The sequence below is a fragment of the Etheostoma spectabile genome, chromosome 12 (genome assembly GCF_008692095.1).
Source record: "Etheostoma spectabile isolate EspeVRDwgs_2016 chromosome 12, UIUC_Espe_1.0, whole genome shotgun sequence".
Taxonomy (NCBI): Eukaryota; Metazoa; Chordata; class Actinopteri; order Perciformes; family Percidae; genus Etheostoma; species Etheostoma spectabile.
Genome location: NC_045744.1, coordinates 6895170 through 6916438, shown reverse-complemented (window position 1 = coordinate 6916438; position 21269 = coordinate 6895170). Strand labels below are relative to the sequence as shown.

Sequence of the window (21269 nt, the reverse complement as noted above, 5' to 3'; positions counted from 1 at the left end):
CAGTGCCTTCAGCAAGTAGGCTATAAAGGTCAAAACCACGAGAAAGCCATTCATTTTAATAGATTAGAGTAGATTTATTACAGAGCAAATTTTGAATATATCTCAAGGAGGAGGATGGTGATACAGGTGATGCTCAACATTGAGTTTATGTCTGTGAACGTCACACAACAAACGGTGTGAGAATTCCCCCTTTGTTTCTCCTCTTATTCCCCACCTATATCCCTGCCATCCATCCTCTCAACCTTCCCCCTTTCCCTCCCTCCTTATCAAGATGTTTGGGAGGCAAAGGTAATCGTTATGACTCAGTGCAGGACATTGAGGAATGGAAGTGAGCAGGCAGCCACTGTGCCTTTTCCGCGGGCATTGTGGCAGCGTGAAACAGGATAATAAACGCTATTTTATCCTGTATCTGCAGCTAGCCTCCTGCATAGCCCGGCACAACCAGGGAGAGAGAATTAGAGAATCATAGTTTTTCTGCTCACAGTAAAGAATAGCAGGAATGCAAAGCCATGCAGACTTGCGGGCCCACAGTGAAAACGTTATTTTTTACAGTTACTTCTTCAAATTATTGTCATCAGATGCTCATCGTGTGTGTCTTTGTTCTTCAGGGGTATGCCAGATATTCAGTGGATGAATCTAGATCCAGTCAAGCTGATGGAGGAACTGAGTCAGTTCACTTCCCTGGAAGGATTTAAGGAGATGTTGGACAAAGCCCAGGTGGGACACACATATACAGACTTGCTGAATGATGGACTACTCTTATGAAAAATTGCTCGTTTTTTTGTACTGAGACTTTTTATAACGTTGTTTGATTCCGTAGGTGGGACATGCCTACATGAACAGGCCATGTCTAGACCCATCAGACCCTGACTGCCCTCTCAGTGCACCCAACAAGGAGCAAGGAGAGGTAATAACTCACACATAAGAAGTCAAGTTATTATATACAAGAAGTTGTACGTAGGTAAAAGTAGCACTCATAACGGAAAAAGAACCTAACATATTTTCTGTCTTTACCTCTGCTGCTTGTCCATTCAGAGTCCTGACATTGCTGGGCGTCTCCAGGGTGGTTGCCATGGTTTCAGTCGGAAGTTCATGCACTGGCAGGAGGAGCTGATCCTGGGAGGGCGGGTCAAGAGCAGCCAGGAGATTCTGCTGAGGTGTGTATTTATTATGACATGTAAAGACAGATGAGACGCAGCATTTTGATGGGATTTTACTGAGTATGTCTTGTCTTATTGGAGGATGTGATTGTAAAGGGGGCTGTGTCATCACCGCCAGCTGAGCAGGCAGCCAGTCAGCTTGTGAGCCGCTGTGATTGTGGAATCTGTGTAACCTTTAATAACCTAACAGACACATGCTAGGAATGCCTGGTACTGAGAGGGATCGGTTTCCTCCATGACCCCCGTCCAGGATAGGCCAATTAAAGATGATTGACAGCCACATAAAGCCCCCCTACCCTGTTACACATTTGTTGTGTAAGGGACCAAAAAAGAAGAAGTGGAAAAAAACACTCCAAATTTTTCTGAAGCTGACCTGTTTTTAAACGTGACGCTTTCCAGAGTTTAGTTTTTTCCTATTGACTTCAACTGGATTTAAAAGCATGGCCAATAAATATGGAGTGACAGTATTGGGTCAAAGCCCAAATCATGACCCACACAGGCCCAGCAGAGCCTTGAATGAAAGAGGATTCCAGTTCCATCTGAAAGAGCCACACTTACTCACACTCTTGGATCTGATTTATGATCATTTCTTTCACATTTTGAGCAGTGCTGCTGTTCACTGTGTTGTGCCAAGAAAACCTAAGGACATCTGGGATTGCAGCCGGGAGACCGGCAGAAAGGCAGACTAGATAACACCTGCTTTTAGCTGCTTACATTGGCAGACAGAGAAGCAGGCAGGCAGGCAGGCTGACAAGTCCTTGAAGAAAAGGCACCTGCCTTTAGTCATTTACAGAAAGGCATGTTCCTGTGTTGGTAAAGGGTTACCAATATCTAAAACAGTCTGACTGGATGATTTCTAATGTGCTAGTCATAAGATGGATGTTGGAGTTGAGGTTTTCACTCATCTCAACACACAATAAACCATGTTTGCAGGAGGAGCCAGACAGCTCTGAGGTGTCCTAAGCTTAGATGTGTGTGTTTTTCAGTGCGGAGGCTCTCCAAACCATGTTCCTGTTGATGAGTCCTAAGCAGCTGTACGAGCACTTTAAAGACGACTACGAGATCCATGACATAAACTGGAATGTAGAAAAGGCTACCGCCATCCTCGAGTCCTGGCAGAGGAAGTTTGTGGAGGTGTGAACATACACACATTTCATCACACATTTCATGTATATTCAAAATTCTCACATACATACACAAACAAAAGGAGGCATTTCCTTGTCCCTGTTCAGTCTTGTTTTGCTTTGACACACACACACACACACACACACACACACACACACACACACTGGGACTTATTCTGCAGTGTCTGAATTCCTTCAGTCTTCAGCTCCCTTGTAAAGCAAATCATGGAGCAGACCAGGGCAATAGGTGTTGTGTGTGTGTGTGTGTGTGTGTGTGTGTGTGTGTGTGTGTGTGTGTGGTGTGTGGTGTGTGTGTGTATGTGTGTGTGTGTGTGGTAGGCCAGCCATCTCTCTGTCAGAGCCCTAGTTATAGGAACAAGCTGTTGCTGTGATAGCTGACACCCACCAAGGTGAGGGTAAGGAGAGAGGGGGGAGGGAGGAGAGTATTAGACATATTCAAGCGAGGTGGGGCAACAAACTCAAACGTAAACTGACAGAGACATGACACCTTGTCCCGAAACATTAAAGAACAAGAAGAGATCTATTTGAGATTGCCAGCGATGACTAAATGCGGACAGGTTGATTGCCTTAGGGGAGCTTTGGTCCAGTCGTGGCACGGAGCGGAGAGAGCAGCCTCCCAAGCCATGTGATCCCATTCCTTTCACCTTTGACCTCACAACCTCTGGCATCTGTGCTCATTACTCCTCAGTTGTCATACATACACACACTCTCGCACACATGCTGGCATATCTAAAAACCCACACACACACACATCGCTATCACACACACATGCACATTTCAAAGTGACAGGGGGCTTTTTCTGTTAGAAGGCTCTGAAATATGGTGCTGTAGCAGAAGCTTAAGGTAGCATTGGTCAGAAGGAGGAAATGTGTTTGAATGGGAAAAAAAAGTTACTCAGCATGTTGTAGTACATGAAAGTAATACTCCCGTGCTTTCAGTATCATCTTTTTGTCAATCTTATTGGTAATTATTTAGGTAATCTGCTGAAGAATTTATAATTTGGTAATAATTTATAATTTTGATCTTTATCTTTTAGGTGGTCCACCAGAGTATGCCATCTAACTCCAGCCAGTCCCTCCATGCTTTCTCCACCACCACCCTTAACGACATCATGATATCTTTCTCTGATGTCAGCGTCATCAGGGTGGCTGGAGGATACCTGCTCATGGTGAGCATAATAAGGGATTTAAGTCAATCGATTATGGCTAGTAAGTTCATGAAAAATGTTTAACTTTACTGTGAAATAACTAATATTAAATATGGATGTCTCCTCTCTAGCTGGCCTATGCCTGTGTGACCATGCTAAGGTGGGACTGTGCCAAGTCCCAGGGGGCCGTGGGGCTTGCCGGGGTGCTGTTGGTGGCTCTGTCAGTGGCTGCAGGACTGGGTCTCTGCTCCCTGCTTGGCCTCTCTTTCAATGCTGCCACCACACAGGTACGACACATAGCAATCTGTAACATTTTCTGTGTTACATTACTGTAAGGCTTACATTTAAAGGGGGTCTTTCTGTGAGTTAAAGCCCAGATTTTGTATGTGTAATATTCATTTTGACCCTTTCCCATCCCAGGTGCTTCCCTTCTTGGCACTAGGGATTGGGGTGGATGACATGTTTCTTCTGGCTCATTCCTTCACGGAGGCTGGAAGTAACATCCCCTTTAAGGTACTTTTAAGAAATCTCCTCTCTTCTCCTCTCCTCTCCTCTCCTCTCCTCTCCTCTCCTCTCCTCTCCTCTCCTCCTCCTCTCCTCTCCTCTCTAAACATTGTCTGTTTTTGTTTTGAAGGACCGGACAGGAGACTGTTTGCGTCGCACCGGCACCAGTGTGGCTCTGACTTCCATCAACAACATGATTGCATTCTTTATGGCTGCTCTTGTACCCATTCCTGCCTTGCGAGCTTTCTCTTTGCAGGTATGTTTTGCACACACCCTCACATGCATGCGTACAGACATAAACATGTGTACACAATTGCACACTGAGAGGCCAGAGGCTCCTTTGAAAATGAAAGAGATAACTTAAGAGAGGTGACATTCATTCAGCGCAAGGAAAGCCTTTGTTCCCAGTTTTATTGCCGCTGCACCTACAGGGCCATTTTTTGTGTTTGCGTGTCTCTGCGTGTGTGTGTATGTGCACGTGTGTGTGTGTGTGTGTGTGTGTGTGTGTGTGCGTGCGTGTGTATAATGTGGAATAATCCGAGCAAAAGAGAGTGATAAACAGACAGAGAGAGAACAAGAAGGAGAGGGAGGGAGGAGAGGATCAGTATATCACTGGCCCGTCAAGGCAGTTTGCTCTGATCTGTGACTAACTGTGGGTGGTCTGAAACACACAAGCAAACACACACATAGATGCACACATCACACATACTTGAAACCACAGTCAGTTAGAATGTCAACTTCAGGGGCTGGGGCGAGGGGGAGGCAGCAACAATGGTGCTTAAGGGTGATACTATATCTATATCTATATCTATATCTATAGATATAGATATAGATATATATATTTATATATATATATCCCCTTCCTGCTCCTCTCTCTCAGTCTTTCTAGTAGTTCTTTCATTCTGGCACTCTTTTCTTCTTACTTCTGGCTTGCTTAGTATTCCTGGCTGGTGATTTAGAGTACAAGGCCTTTCTTTACTTTCTGGGCTGTGGTCTGAGATACTAAAAAAGAATTTAAAAAAGGAGCCCTGACTCTCCCCAGCTGGATTAGGGTGTCTGTAATTCCACATACTGTTCTCTGTCTTTTCTCTCTTTGTTTTTCTCATTCGGTCTCTCTGTGTTTCTTTCCCTAGGCGGCCGTAGTGGTCGTGTTTAACTTTGCCATGGTGCTGCTCATCTTCCCTGCCATCCTCAGTTTGGACCTCCACAGACGTGAGGATAAGCGTTTGGATATTCTCTGCTGCCTGTACAGCCCCTGCTCCGACCGCGTCATCCACCTCTCTCCGCACGAGCTGTCAGACTCTGGGGAACAGCCGCACACGCCTACGACGGCAACGGCGCACACGCACCAGTACTCGGCGGGATCAACAATCACCACCAGCACCCAAATCACCACCACAGTGCAGGCATTCACGCAGTGTGACGCAGCCGGCCAGCATATTGTCACAATCCTACCACCTACCTCACAGATCTCCACCAGCCCGCCATCCATCATCGTCTGCCCCACTTCACAGCCACAAGGTAAATATTGCTATATTAAGATCCCGACGATTATGTTATTGTGTACACACCGCTTTCTAAAGTCAGCATGAACCATAATCACTAATTTCTTGCTTGTATTTCCTATCCCTAGCCATCACACCTCCCCCCACCACCACCTCTGTGCAGGACCCCTATGGCTCCCAGCTCTTCACGCCTACCTCCAGCTCCACACGGGACCTCCTAGCTCAGGTGGAGGATTCCAAATCGGGAAAGAAGTGCGTCCCACTCCCTTTCCTGCACTGGAACCTGTCCAGCTTCGCCAGGGAGAAATACGCCCCTCTGCTCCTCAAACCCAAAAGCAAAGTCATCGTGGTGGTTCTCTTTCTGGGCCTCCTGGGCCTCAGCCTGTATGGGACCACCATGGTGCACGACGGCCTCTACCTAACCGACATTGTGCCACGTGACACCAAGGAGTATGATTTCATCGACGCCCAGTTCAAGTATTTCTCCTTCTACAACATGTATCTGGTGACCATGGATGGATTTGATTACGCCCGGTCACAGAGGCTGCTGATCCAGCTGCACAACGCCTTCAACTCTGTTAAATACGTGGTCAGAGACAGTGACAACAAACTGCCCCGAATGTGGGTGCACTACTTCCAGGACTGGCTAAGAGGTAAGAATCCGGGCTCAGAAATGTTTTTTTTTTTTTTGAGTGAGTCAGGTAATAAATTCCTCTCTGTCAGCCTGGGAGTTTTTGATAATTATGTCAGAATCCGGTAGAGGGTGGTACAGGTTTTTTCAGGTGTGCTTCAGAAGAGCAGTCAATTACAAAGAAGAACAGAGTGAATGTGTGTGTGTGTGTGTGTGTGTGTGTGTGTGTGTGTGTGTGTGTGTGTGTGTGTGTGTGTGTGTGTGTGTGTGTGTGTGTGTGCGTGTGTGTGTGTGTGTCGTGTGTGCGCAGAGGTGAGAATGTGTGAAGGGTGAATAAAAGTTCAGTCACTCTGTTAACCCCCATCCACCTGGGCTCAGGGGTGGTGCAGTAGACGGGTTGGGGTCATAGGTTATCTTTGCATGTGTGTGTGTGTGTGTGGGTGTGTGTGTCCTCAGGCCAGAACTTGTCAGAGGCCCAGTCAGGAGGAAGTGATAACCAACAGGTCAATTAGAGCCAGCTGAAAATACAAAAAAAAAAGAAATGGAAAAGGAAACTTGATATTTCACATTTTTAACTTCACTGCTCACACACAAACTCACACACAAAAAAGCTCTTATAATTTTTATGATAATATAAATCATAATATTTATAAATGACAACCACATTAATCTTTTCTCTTCTTTTGTGTGTGTTTTACCTCACAGGTCTTCAGGCTGCTTTTGATGCTGACTGGCAGGCAGGCAGGATTACCTCTGACAGCTATCGGAACGGCACAGAGGACGGAGCGCTGGCGTATAAGCTCCTCATCCAGACCGGCTCCAAGAAAGAGCCTTTTAACTACAGCCAGGTATGTCTACAAGAGCTACACAAAATATTTTAAAACAGAATCCACATGTCATTCTTACGACTCTGAGGACTACCTCATCAGCCGTCCTTTTAGCATTTGTTCTGACAAAAGCTCAACACAAGAGTGGCCATTCAATTTTAGAATTTTTTTTAAATCTCTCTAGCTGACTTCTCGTCGGCTGGTGGATGCAGAGGGTTTGATCCCGGCGGAGGTGTTTTACATTTACCTGACAGTCTGGGTCAGTAATGATCCTCTGGGCTATGCTGCCTCCCAGGCCAATTTCTACCCCCATCCTAGAGAGTGGATTCACGACAAGTATGACACTACAGGGGAGAATCTGCGCAGTAAGTATCTTATGGTGATGCATTATTTAGATAAGAGTGGAGACACCTGTCAATACCATGCAGTACAAACAGCAGATGATCTCAAATCTCACCTTTTAGCTCTTCTTCTCTTGCAGTCCCAGCTGCCGAGCCCCTGGAGTTTGCCCAGTTCCCTTTCTACCTGAATGGCCTTCGCCAGGCCAGCGACTTTGTGGAGGCCATCGAGAGTGTGCGCTCCATCTGCGACGAGTTTACTCGCAAGGGCATTTTAAACTACCCTAACGGATACCCCTTCCTGTTCTGGGAGCAGTACATTGGCCTCAGACACTGGTTCCTGCTGGCGATCAGCGTGGTGCTGGCCTGCACCTTCCTGGTCTGTGCCATTCTCCTGCTCAACCCCTGGACTGCCGGCATTATTGTAAGCAATTTTTAAGTTGTTTGCCTGAGAACTCTTCATCATACCTCGTCCTCATCCTCATCCTTCCTATTGCTCCTACATTCTCTACCTCATGCTACCTCAACAACATCATTAGCCCCTTCCTGCTCTCACTTTCTTCTCACCCTTCTCAGCACAGCTCAATAACACTGTCTAGGGGGGCCCCTTTTTCTCTGTGGAGGGCCAATATGCACACACTCACACACATACACACACACACACGGACCTTTGTCATTCTAATGTAGGCTGGGCCGGCCTTAGAAAAGGAAATGCAAAGGAGCAAGAAAGGCTTTGCCCTCCTGAAGCCTCTACCTCCAACTCCCTCATTGCTTTTGTCAGAGGGAGAGGGAGAGACTTTGGGACAGGACAGATCTGCTCAGTTGCGACCTTGGCCTGCTCAACCCATCCATCAGGGATATGTGTGTGTGTGTGTGTGTGTGTGTGTGTGTGTGTGTGTGTGTGTGTGCGTGTGTGAGAGAGAGAGAGAGAGAGAGTGAGAAAGAGACAGTCTGAGTGTTCAGCGATTGGAAAACATTTCACACACAAGCTGGTGGGACCGGTGGTCCTTAAGGGCCCCCCGAACAGACACACACACACACACACACACACACAACCACACACACACAAATCCACATATCCCCAACCATTGGGGGGGCTGCGGTGTAGCACAACAACAGTGCCAGTTTCAGTTGGAATGTGTTTAATTTAAGTAGGGGGTCCGTAGCAGCACTGATTGAGACAGCGACATAGCACAGACTCTTCAGACAGAGAGAGAGGCACAGCTACATGCATGTACGGTTTTCTAAGCATGAGCCTGCCTGTGAAGGTTTCACTGTATGTGGTCGAGCAGTAAAACAGCTTTTATCATTTCCAATTTAACCGTGCCCCAGCTCAGAGCCCCTGCTGGGATCAAAAGCTCCAGTTGGCCAGGAACCGTTTTCTCCTCCTTCTTTTCTAAGACTGGTTGTTGTTGTTGTTGTTTGCATTGCGGTTTACAGTAACATCGCACTTTTACTATTAGGACATTAGTAAACCGAAACACTAAATTACACAGCAAGATGTTTCATTAAAATATCGGAAACAATAAAATAAACTGCTATCTCGTGAAAAACAAGATAATTTGTTTTCCTCAAACCCGGACAGATGTTTATGATGTTCTGATGGTGACAGAGTGCCCACACTCTGTTGTCTCAGGCGCTGTCAATCATTTCCACAACCTCTGAGAGGGAAGAGGAGAAAGAGAATGAGGGAGGGAGGGAGGGAGGAGGGGAAGGTATTAGCCTTAGGGTGGGTAATTTGATGCCATGTGGTTGAGACCCTGAGCACAGGGTCAAACATTGTGTGGGGTGAAGAGGCAAAAGGGCTCAACTCAGTCACTAAGGAAGGCATTTTCACTTTTATTGTTAACATGCCTAATTTTTGTTACCTAGTCATCCCACTGTTTCTCAAATACTGGCAGTTAGAAACGATTCACTTTGTAACACTTTCTTTCCATCCGTTTTTTGTCATTTTATTTCAGGTGTTTATCTTGGCCATGATGACAGTGGAGTTGTTTGGCATCATGGGTCTGATTGGCATCAAGCTGAGCGCCATCCCTGTAGTCATTCTGATCGCCTCTGTGGGCATTGGGGTGGAGTTCACCGTTCACATCGCACTGGTAAGTCGAAACTCAGCCCAAAGCAAGAGAACACACATGGATTAACTGTTAGGGGGACTAAGCTCCTACAATTAAACACCTATTTTACTTGAAACCTGATGCTTTGGTCTAAATGTTAAATACCTAGTACAAACTTAGACATATGACCATACTATTTTCCTACCTTAGGCAAAAATTACATTCAACCAGTCATATTATTTTTTTTAAAATTATTGATTAACTGTTTTTTCTCGCTACAAGGATTTGTAATTGACATTTTGTAACAGTAATAAGCTGCATTGTAAACATTTGTTTTAAAATCAGTGCAAAACATAGAGTCCTTCAGCTCAATGCCTCAAATGGAAAGTGGAACAGGTAAAATAGGTGTCATTAAAGATTTACAAGGAAACTTTTGGCGTCCTAGTTTATGCTGGCAGCTTTTCAGCATAGTGTACTGTCTTGTAGTGTAGCGCTGTGATTCCCAACAAAAACCAAATGCAGGAATGCCAAGCCTTGCCGCAAGCAGTTTTGTGTTTTGTGTTTTCAAGTTTTGTGTGATAGGCAAGATTTCCAACTCATTTCTCCTCTCCTCCGCCGCAGGGCTTCCTGACAGCGATTGGCAACAGGAACAAGCGCTCGGCAGTGGCTCTGGAGCACATGTTTGCCCCTGTGGTCGACGGAGCGATCTCCACACTGCTGGGCGTTCTCATGCTGGCAGGGTCAGAGTTTGACTTCATCATGAGGTGAGACGCTGTGTGTGCTGCATCTCTGTGTGTGCGTGTGGCAATGTGTGTGCTAACTTTGTGCTTCTGTGTGAGACACAGTGAGTGACAGTATTCCCTCACACAGCGATGGTGTCTGCATCCTCCACAGCCCATTTGTTACCTTCAGAAGTAGCAATGTTTTGGTTGTATGACATTGGTGTGTGTGTGCGTGTGTGCGTGTGTGTGTGAAGCCAGTTGTCTAGCCTCACTTGGGGACGGGAGGAGCCTTGTGGGGGGCCAGAGGTGCATGCAGGTGGAAACGTTATGCCCCTATTTACGCACACATACGGACACACACACACACACACAGTGAAAATGTGCACCTGGCTCTGTCAATCTGGGCACACACACACACACACATCTCCCGTCAGAGCAAAACAAATGGGGAAAACATCAAGGGTGTGTAGCAGCTGCTCGTAAACATGGAAGTGTTCTGCTACCCACTGGGTGATCTCTCTCTCTCTCTCTCTCTCTCTCTACCTCTCTCTACCTCTCTCTCTCTATGTCTTTCCCTCCCTCTCACTGGGTGGTGTCTCCCTCTCTCTCGCGCTCTCTTTCTCTCTCTCTCTCTCTCTCTCTCTCTTTCACCCACACATACAAAAGGCAATTTGTAAAAATTCCTATCATCCCTTTGGCATTCTGTCCCTCCACGTTGGGTGCTAAAGTGGAGCTAAATTAGAAGTTGTCAGCCAGTCAGATGGTCTGATGCTCACCATCACTCCCCTATGTGTGTGTGTGTGTGTGTGTGTGTGTGTGGTGTGTGTGTGTGTGTGTGTGTGTGTGTGTGTGTGTGTGTGTGTGTGTGTGTGCGTATGCATGTGCGTGCATTTAAATTGTGTGTACTTGTGTGTGCATGTGTTTTCTACCACTGTTTCATGGTCAAAGTGGAAAAAAGGCAAATAGCTCGATGTTTTTCAGCCAAACGTGGTCTAGGCCCAAACCCCAAACCACAACCTTGAGCTCACAGACTGCAACAGGCCTCCATGGCATAAAAAGCACAGTTTTTCTGCAGAAACAGTGACAGAAGCAAAGAAAAAGGAGGAGAAATACTCTGAGGGTGGCTTCCTTGGAAGGCTATGAAGTTCTGGTGGGTGGGTAGATTAACGGATCCTCCACAGTGTCGAATTGGAAAGATAAAGAGGTGGAAAAATTGAGAGGAAATGGGAAGTAGGACTGGGAAGAAGGAAGTCAGATAGAACATTTTTTAGCATGTTGTTTTACGTATTTTCTCCCATGGTTGTGTTCTAGATAATAAAAGGGGGGGTGAAGAGGGACAGAAAGGTTTAGTATCTCTGTTGGAGGTCTTGTTTAGCTGTTGCTGTAGCTGTGGTCGGGTGAATGGGGCAAGCCAGAGCTGGCTAGCTGGGGAGTAGCATAAATATACCGCTGTAAACATCCCCTGGCCTTGTGATGCTCTGAATAAACAGCAGGCCTGATTCAGCTCGGCTCAGGGTCCTCTCGCTCAGGCACACACATGCTCGGCACATATAAGTGCAAACATACACACACAAGGAGAAATGCACATATGAGCAGGCATGTAAACACTTACGCTCTCTTTTTTTCTCACACACACATACACACACACGGCTCCCCAGGCACTAACAGCGAATGGAAAGGATTACAGTTTATATAAACAAGAGAATTCCTAACAGTGAGACACTGTTGGAGGTCCCAACAACGTCTCACTCGTTTTCTTTCTGTCTCACTTTTCTCTTTTTTTCCCCATGTAAAGAAGTTATTTGTAGTGAAATAAGCAAGTGAGCAAAAGAGTGGCGGCCAATGCAGTGCCGTCCATGCGTTAATTCAATAAAGCGTACAGATTAAATATCTGAGTGCGGTGTCGTTGGCTTGAGCACACAGCAAGAAATTGAAACTATCTCCTGTGGAGATATTTTTAACCATCCTAAGTGGTTAGGATGACATGCTTTATGGATAGGTTAAAGAAGAAAATATGTCAGCGAGGTCGGGGGGGTGGGCTGACATTGGTGCGGATAAGAGTTGTGAAATAAAACCCAACATGCAAACCAGGAACGTTTTCCTGAAGAGGGAACTTTGTCAATTGAAGTAGTAGTACTGATCTTTGTAGTAGTCCATTCCGAGGACAGAAGCATATTTCCAGAACACCACGCAGCTATTATCCCTGTCTTTGTTGGCTTTTTTTTTTCATTCCAACAATCACATTTTTTCCTCGCCCTTTATTTTAACTCTTTAAGTCTAGTGGTTAGCATCTCACTGTCTCTCTCTCGCTCTGCTTTCTGTTAGTGTTTAATTGAAGTCCTCTCTAATTTTCTTGGGAAGTTCTTTCTAGTGGCCTGCCTCCACCCCAGGCCTCCTCAGAGCTCCACTGAGAAGCATGTGCACGCACAGACACACACACACACACACACACACACACACACACACACACACACACACACACACACACACACACACACCACGCACACACAAATGCACACAGTGGGAGTGAAAAACAGAGCGAGAGAAAGTCTTGTAGCAGCAGCAGTAGAGGCATCAAAGCATGTTTTAGTTGGACTGAGCTGGGAATCAGATTTGCCCTCCCTGCCTTTGATACACAAACACTGGGCTTTCCCTGACTTCTTCCCCTGAGCTACTTCCCTTCCTCATGTGCCAACTATGTTTATGTGTGTTTTGGGTTGTGCACGGGCATGTGTGTTTGTGTGTTCTTGTCCATACAGAACATCAGACCACTATGGTCTTGTCAATTTATGTGTGTGTGTGTGTGTGTGTGTGTGTGTGTGTGTGTGTGTGTGTGTGTGTGTGTGTGTGTGTGTGTGTGTGTGTGTGATCTTGCTGATACAGGCAATAGGCCAGAAGGGAAGTGTCAGTGGCAGACCTGTTCATTCTAAACACAGAGGTGCTTTGGTATAGCCAAACCTAACTCGCCTAGCCTAACTAAAGTCCAACTTAGTTAACAGTTAGCAGTCCCTACCAGCTAACAAGAAAGTTCTTCTTGCTTCAAACTGGAAAAGAGATACCACTAACTAGTTTTAACTAGTTTTTTCCTCGCATTAACTGTATTGTTTTTTGGTTCCTGTTCAAACTAACGTATACCCCATTTCTCCATTGTTCAGGTATTTCTTTGCTGTGTTGGCTATCCTCACTGTATTGGGGATGCTGAATGGCTTGGTTCTCCTGCCAGTCCTCCTGTCCATGATGGGCCCTCCAGCTGAGGTCACCCCAGTTGACAATGCCAGCCGCCTGCCAACGCCGTCCCCCGAACCCCCACTGCCTCCACCCATGACCCACCATGGGTACTACACGGGCCACCAAAACCCACAGTCGTCTCGTCAACAGGCCTTTTCCGAGTCCTCGGACTCTGAGTATTACTCGGAGATGACCACCACGTCAGGGATCGGGGAGGAGGAGTATAAGTACTGTGACCAGAGCGCGTACATTGCATCGCAGACCAGCGTTCCACCTGCAACCTCTCACATACTGCTGGAAGCCAGCAAGAATCCCAGCTTCCCCAAGCTTACGGTACGCTGCATGACCACACTGATAAGATTGAAACCCTTCATGTATGTTCAAATATTCATCATATTTGTGTTTTTCTGCAAGTTAACAATGAAACATCATTTGTTGTAGGTGGTGAAGCCATTCAGAGAAAATGCAACAGGCACTGGTGGAAGGATAGAACCATTCAACGAATCCTCCCACAACGCACAGTCACCTCTCGGCTCCCAGGTTACGTGTTGGGATGGAAACAAGCAGCAGCCGGGCCTCCAGAGGCTCCAGGCACAACACTTACCCAGCGACAGAGCTAACTTCCCTGGGAGGACTTGTCAAAGTGGCCCCAGGCTGCAGAACCCCAGAGGGCCTCAGCCAAACAGGACTAAAGGGCCGAGCTATAGCAATAGCAACTCCGCCCTGCCAACAGGGGGACCTGTTACCATGGTAACAGCCACAGCCTCCGTGACGGTGGCTGTGCATCCAACCCTGCCAGGGGCGGCATACCAAGGCTACATGCATGAAAGTTTTGACACGGACAGTGAGTCGGACTGTTTCGAGGCAGCTAAGAGGACTGGTGACAAAACAAACTTTTCTTCATGTAAGAGAGACTCTTTAGAGCTCCAGGACTTGGACGCAACACATTTCCAGACAGAGCATCAACTCGGCAAGACACAAGGTGAGTTCGTAACCAGTCAATCTCAGATTTACCTGACTTTGAATCTTCTAAAAATGCATATTGAGAACTGACATTTAACCTAAGAACAAATCAAGGAAAACATGTGCGTTTCTAATCAGATTTCCATTCTTTCTAGCCTTCATTTCTCTTTCTTGAAATGCCCGTTTAGCAATGTCTGACCCTTTTCTCTTTCCTCTGTTTTTGTGCTGTAGGTGGGTTGAGGATCCAGGCAGCCAAAGATTGCTAGACTGTCTCACACACCCTGCCTACTATCTTCGAGTCTCTGGCTGCTTCTCCAGAGCACCTTGGCGCCTCACGTGGCATCACTTTACGTGTTGAACTCTCAACTGTACATAGACTTCACACAAAAATGAGAGGATTTATTTCGAGGACATATTAAAAGAAGAGAAAACGACATTTTAAGAATTGTATAAATCTATGAGTATATATTTTAATACTAAAAAAAGAAGGAAGCTATTTAAAAGAGTACTGTATAACTTGGGTATACTCTTGTGTAAAAGTTCAGATGTAAAAGATTATTTTTTTTTGCGTGGGCGGATGATTGTTGTTTTCCCCCCACAGTGTATAGAATAAGAAATGTGCTATATGTAAAAAGTGTCCAGAAAGAGTGAGATGTTATTAAGATATTAGGCTATTGAACATACATGGTCAGTGTTTTATTTCTATTTGTATTATGTTCTTTTTTTTTGCTGCTACACACTACAACATTTTAAGTGATTTGCCTTAAAAAAATGCAGTACCCCCTCTTCCCCCTCTGGTTTTACAGTGTGTTGCTGTTATTCTGCATCTGAAATACTCTCTGTTAGTTTAATTATAGATGCTCTCTGTCACAGTGTGCACTGTAGAAAAAAAAAAGAAAGACAAAAAAGCAGAGAATTACTCAGCAGATACTGTTTTCTTAACAGTAGAAACCGTCGTGCCTTCAATTTGTCTCCTTATCCTTGTCAGCACAGTATTCAGTGCTCAGTATTATGTCTTTGCTTTGGTGTATATATGTTGTCTCATCCAGACAAAGAATGTTTGTCAAGAAGCAGTAGTAGACTGACGTTTGTTACCATTATCTGTCCATCTATCTGAATATTGCTGAATGTGATTAGTCAGCCAACATGCCGACAGAGTCACACTCATTTTTCATGTTAAATCTTTGTCTGGGTGTCCCAACGTCTTCTGCAGTTTTAAACTACTTGAAGGAGCTGTGATAAGATTTTTTTTTTTTGTGAGCTCTACAGTGGGTGAATTAACATTTGTCACTTAGTTTTTGACAAGTGTTCACCTTCTTGTATTATTTTGAAAGGGAATTATAAAATCCAATGCAAAGGGAGTGATTTTATTATACATTATTTTTAATTTGCCGGCTGCTTTAGCGTTGTAACACGTTCACGTTGTTTCGACCCTGTGCAAATATTACATGGTGTAAACTGGTTCAGTCTTTCTAATGCTCCAATCTGGAGCTAATGTCTCACTCTTCTTGCTAATACAAACCTCATATATGCCACATCACACTTTCCTTCATTCTTAGGATGTTCATGTAATTTGCTTTACAAAGTTTCTATTGTTGTTGTTGTTCAGTATTGGTCTCATCACTGCCGGGTTAAATTGCAGGGAAAAAACTTGCGGATCTATTTTTTTCATTTCACTTTGTAAGTGGCAGCTTTGGTTTCTTTTGTACATATGAAAGAAGAGTTGAGTAGCTACTGTGCAGTTGTGAATACTTCAGCAGAATGAGCAAAGCAGCATTTACAGTTTGATCAGAGCGTAGACCGCCAGCAGGTGTTGTCAGACAGTGGTGAGGAGTTTAAAGGGAGGGGGGGGGGGGGTTAAGGGGGGAGCTCCTGCATTGGTTTGTTGTTTATTTCAAAAAAAGTAAAATGTCATGCCATATAAATTATTTATATTAAAATTTTATTTTTGTAGTTTGTACAGATGTTAGTATCTAGACTGAAGTTCTATTTTTAAAGAGTGAATATATATATATTATATATAAATATATCTATTTGTTGCCGAGTTTGTTTGTATTTGGGGGAGGGGGGGGGGGGTCGTGGGAGGGAGGGGTTGACAACACTTTAGAGCAGAGACCTTTTTTTTTTTTTTTGGTGGAGAAAAGGGGGCAGATGAAGGACCGTGAAGGAGAAGGTGTGTAGGATTGTGACATTACACCATGTTTTTACATTTCCTCTTGACCCTTCCTTCTTCATCGTCTTTTTTTGTCCATGTCTAAAACACTGTGACTTCTGAAAACTATGCTCAAGAAAACCCTTGTGTGACCGTTATGTTCCCTCACCTGCTATAGAAATTTAACTAACAAAATAAATTGAATGGAAAAAGTGTTTCTGTGGTCTTTGCCAGTTTTCTTGCTTTTTGAGTGTGGGTTTGTGTCCGTTACCCTGCAAAGATAGAGGGTCAGGACTGTCATATTGAAAACTAAATTACAAACTGACGGTGTTTACTGATTAACATAGTGGTTAAATAGGTCTACTCTATTATGCATTAAGGTGTCAAACAAAAGGTTGGATTTTCAGTATGTTATATAAATATTTTAAACCCACTAGTATCCCTGGATCAAATAACATTTATTTTTAGCCTAAATCTCATTGAAACAATGACATTGGCTAGATGTTCAAGACTCTTCCCATGATCTCTCAGCCTCATTCATTAAAAACACAATCATTTCTAGTCAATAGAAGTTATACAAGACAAATCACATATGCACATGTGACAATCAGTAGGCTGTCATTATAAAGGTGTTACTGCACCGGCAAAAGATTAAAGGATGTCCTTGATAGGACACTCGGTCATTGATACATTGCTATTCTAAAATAAAACACATAATGGAGAATGAGTGTTAGATTAAAAACTGTTTTACCCAGTTCACAAAGGTTACCAAAAATCAACTTAATTTCTGAAATCAACATTGATTAGGAATCCCCTGATACATCAAAACCATTTAAGAATCTGAAACTGTAACTTAGTTATATGTAACCTGTTACATTCAATGTGCAATGGCTGGTTCATGTTGTGTACATCAGTCAAAATTTAAACTATGAGATGCAAATGATATCCAAGTAGATATATCTACAATTCAGCTCTCATGCAAGCCGTTTTAGCGAGTCTTTGCCTGAACTTAAATATTTGACCCACAAATTTTCAAAAGGCATTGCTTGATTAACAGACTTGATCATACAGTATGTCCTTTTTCCCCCGACTAGCACCCAGACACCCAAGATGAGCAGCATCTTTCCTACGGAACATCCCGTCTTTGACAGCTGATATGGAGGTTTTGCATGGTCCCCAAAGGATGATCCTGGTAACATCTTTGACTTTTTTTTGAGTTGTCAAACTACTTGTTGACCTAGCCTGACATTGTCGTACTCAGATTCTAGTGAGAATGTGAGTCTGAGATTGCTCCACTGGGCTGTGATTATGAGGCGTGTTTCAACCAAAACAGGAAAGAAAATTCCTCACCTGGATAGGCCTACAACCAATCAGAGCAACGGAGTATGTGACGTGTGTTGAACTCTAGCCGAGTTGTGCAGGAAGGACGGCAACAACATCTTTCCGATCAACAAATGCCTTGATCGCGGTTATCTGTTCCTCTTTTTAACCCTCCTGACTTTTGGGACCCCCTTGTATCCCTCGGGTCAAATTGACCCGTGGCTTGTATGGGTTTTTTAAAACAATTCTGAAATAAAATGTTATCATGATCTATTAACAAATAATGTCTTTGTCTCAATTTCAAACAATTGAGATAACATATATGTTTATGGAATGCAATCAGTCTCTACTAGAACACAAATAAAAATGGATTTGTAATTTGTTTTTTTTCATGAGGTTATAATTCATGTTAAAAATCCACTATGTGATCGTTCTTATCTTGGAAAAAAAGTGGTCATATCCAGAATAATTTTCAGAATTGAGTCAGGAATACATGCTCATCACAGAAAATAAGGTAAGGCCACTGATTTTCAGGTACAAAAAATGTGTGCTGAAATGGGTCAATTTGACCCAAATACCATACAAGGGTTGAATTAATGCGCTGTTAATATCTTTGACAACACACCCGAAAGCGGAATCTACACATCTCAGTTCTCCAGCAGCAGCCGTCTTTGTTGTAAACAAATTCAACCCGAGTGTTCTTTGGTGACATGGTTGATTTGGTTAGTTGATCATCTGTCATTGAATAAAGCCCACCCTGACAATTTGATTGGTCCAGACAGCTCTGGTTCGAGCATAGTTGCTCCACAACGGATCCAGATAAAACTTCCCGACCTCAGATGTTGTGGGCGGGGCCAAGTTCGGCTGGCATCCAGTCTAACTTTGACCCGTACCAAGTTGTCTCCAGATATAAAGTTGAATTTCTCTAAAAATGTTCCGCTGGCATTCACAGTCACCAAATAATTAACCATTTCAGTCTGTTAACTTTCCTCTAGCGCCACTCTCAGGCATAAAATGTCAACCTCCTCTAACTCCACCATCAGGATACATGTCATATTTGTAATCATATTCATTTGCTGACTCTTTTGTATACCATGAAGAGTTTTATGGGAATTGCCTATGCTCTACCCTTTTATAACACAAGTCATCATTATCAAATTGATAGTTCATTGCAGGATAGACTACATTTGCTTTTAGTTTGTGTTTTATAGTTATTCCATCATGCCTGAGGTAAGTGTTTCTATATTGTGCAACACTGCTTCCTGTCAATCACCTGACAGCCACTGAAAGACCCACAAGGTTTAGGAAATAATCCCTAAAAATGTGTTCATTTACACACTGTCACATTCCTGCACGTTTGATAGGATTTTACATTGTTGGATGCAAACATTTGGTATTATTTGTTATCTTGCTGCAGAGTTTAAAATGTCCCCACTTCATGAACAATCAAGTGACACTGAGAACCACTGAACTGAAGCGTTGAACCACCTGGAAAGTGTCTGGGATCACTGGCTTCTTGGATCATTGTTGTGACTCGTCTGTCTAAATCTCTGCCATTGAGAATGCAGACAAACACACACACACACACACGCACACACAGGCACACACACACACTCACATTGGCACACACGTCACTACTGTGCTTGTGTGCACTACACATTCTTAAAAACTGAAGTCTCAAACACAAAACAAACTACACAGTCACACGCATACACTTATGTACACCCCCTTGCCTCCTCATACATAAATGCACACACACACACACACACACACACACACACACACACACATACTGGCCCACCTGTGTAGATGAAAGGTAGATGCTGTAAATTCCTTTGCTTCTCACACAACAGCTCCTCGTTTGTCAGCCCAAGCAAAGCACCCCATGTCTGAATCTGATACCTCGGCCTTTGAAGTTACTGTCATGCACGTCCACCTCTAAACCACACACCACACACACACACACACACACACACACACACACACACACACACACACACACACACACACACCACACACACACACACACACACACACACAAATCTCACAGTACATAATGCTAATACCTAGCTGTGTATGCAGTCTCACACACACACCCCAAAGTAGTAAACCGTACTGTCAAACTTGATTTAGTTTTAAAGTTGTAGGTTAATGAGAACATATTTGCCCCCTGTGTGATGTCATCCTGGGAGCACATGTTGTATTTAATGTTACAGCTCGGTGACAAGAAAATGAAAACACTCTGTCCAGTTATGGGTCACAGCAGGACTGGAGCCTATCCCAGCATGCATTTGGTGGAAATCAGCTAAACAACTGTTCAGAATAATATTCACAGCTATGAGCGAAGGAGCATGTAAGAAGGAGATCACAGGGAGTAAAATGCAACCTTCACCAAAAAAAGGCAACCTTACTTCCTTGCTAATCACTAAGCCACTGTACCACATCGTTATAATCTAAATTACTTATTTAATTTAATGTGGTTGTACTATTAAAACATTCTTATTTAAGAATACACCATGGCAAGACATACCATTTTTAAAAGCACCCACTTATATTCCTGGAAATGCCCCAGAAAGAAAATGAAATAATCAGAAACAAATGTGATGACACAGGCTGGTTTCAATAGACACACACACACACACACACTCACCCACACGCACGCACACAAATCTTTGTTGTATTTGAGTTTCTCACAGGCATTAGGCATTGTACAGATGTGTATCAGATAAGAAAACAGAGCTTACTTTACTTTTGAAACTGATATTTTCTTTATGTTTCGGTTTAGAAGGAGGATATTTAGGGTTTTGATAGGTATGCGACAACAGGATGGTATAAAGAGTATGGAACAACCCAACCAAAAGACCATAATTCACCCAAAAAAGACTGACGTCAACCTTACCCACTCCAGGGGTGTTGTTCTTTATGTCTGATTCTGACCTCTGACCTTCGTGTAAAGGGATTGGATTGAAAAAAAAAAAAAAACAACAACATCGAAACAATTTTGTGTTTAACATAATGAAGTAAAAGATAGGTGTGACAGTGTTTAAATTCTAGTCCCCTTGTTTGATTACTGTCTGACAGAAAATAAATGAAAGACCTTAAAAAAAAAAACTGCCATCTTATGAATGTGGTGTCAAGATGTTTGTAATATACACCATCTGCATTCTCACGATCAATGATTACTGTGTGTGTGTGTGTGCTGTGTGTGTGTGTGTGTGTGTGTGTGTGTGTGTGTGTGTGTGTGTGTGTGTGTGTGTGTGTGTGTGTGAAGCAGTGTTGATCACATAATTGTATACACCTATGGAATTAATTCACTTGATTGAGCAGTACAAAAGCAAGTCAATATCATGTTCCATCTTGGCATCTTTGTCCCTCTCATTTGTCTCCTCTATTATTGGCATAATCATTGCTAAAACACTTTAGCCAAGAAACAGAATTAAGTGATGTAGAGTAAGTTAATAATGAATAATTAGGTTAATAATTGCACTTTCTGGGGCTCCGGCTTCTTTGAACCATTCCAAGGCACATTATTGGACATGTTTCTTCAAAGTGAAATCAGGGTAACAGAGA

At 43.8% G+C, this 21269-nt stretch overlaps 1 protein-coding gene across 1 annotated transcript in view; it reads left to right on the top strand.

Moving 5' to 3' along the window:
* The window catches only part of ptch2 (patched 2), a 28945-nt gene extending 13826 nt beyond the window's left edge, over nt 1-15119 (top strand). The window contains exons 6-23 of the mRNA XM_032531837.1: nt 609-717; nt 821-907; nt 1036-1157; nt 2147-2294; nt 3342-3473; nt 3584-3739; nt 3873-3965; nt 4087-4212; nt 5090-5477; nt 5590-6114; nt 6798-6940; nt 7104-7284; nt 7401-7681; nt 9219-9356; nt 9936-10078; nt 13192-13597; nt 13706-14246; nt 14459-15119. Of these exons, the coding sequence (XP_032387728.1) occupies nt 609-717; nt 821-907; nt 1036-1157; nt 2147-2294; nt 3342-3473; nt 3584-3739; nt 3873-3965; nt 4087-4212; nt 5090-5477; nt 5590-6114; nt 6798-6940; nt 7104-7284; nt 7401-7681; nt 9219-9356; nt 9936-10078; nt 13192-13597; nt 13706-14246; nt 14459-14493 (3754 nt within the window). The 3' untranslated portion in view covers nt 14494-15119. The remainder of the gene's footprint in view (nt 1-608; nt 718-820; nt 908-1035; nt 1158-2146; nt 2295-3341; nt 3474-3583; nt 3740-3872; nt 3966-4086; nt 4213-5089; nt 5478-5589; nt 6115-6797; nt 6941-7103; nt 7285-7400; nt 7682-9218; nt 9357-9935; nt 10079-13191; nt 13598-13705; nt 14247-14458) is intronic.
* Nucleotides 15120-21269: the final 6150 nt, after the last annotated feature.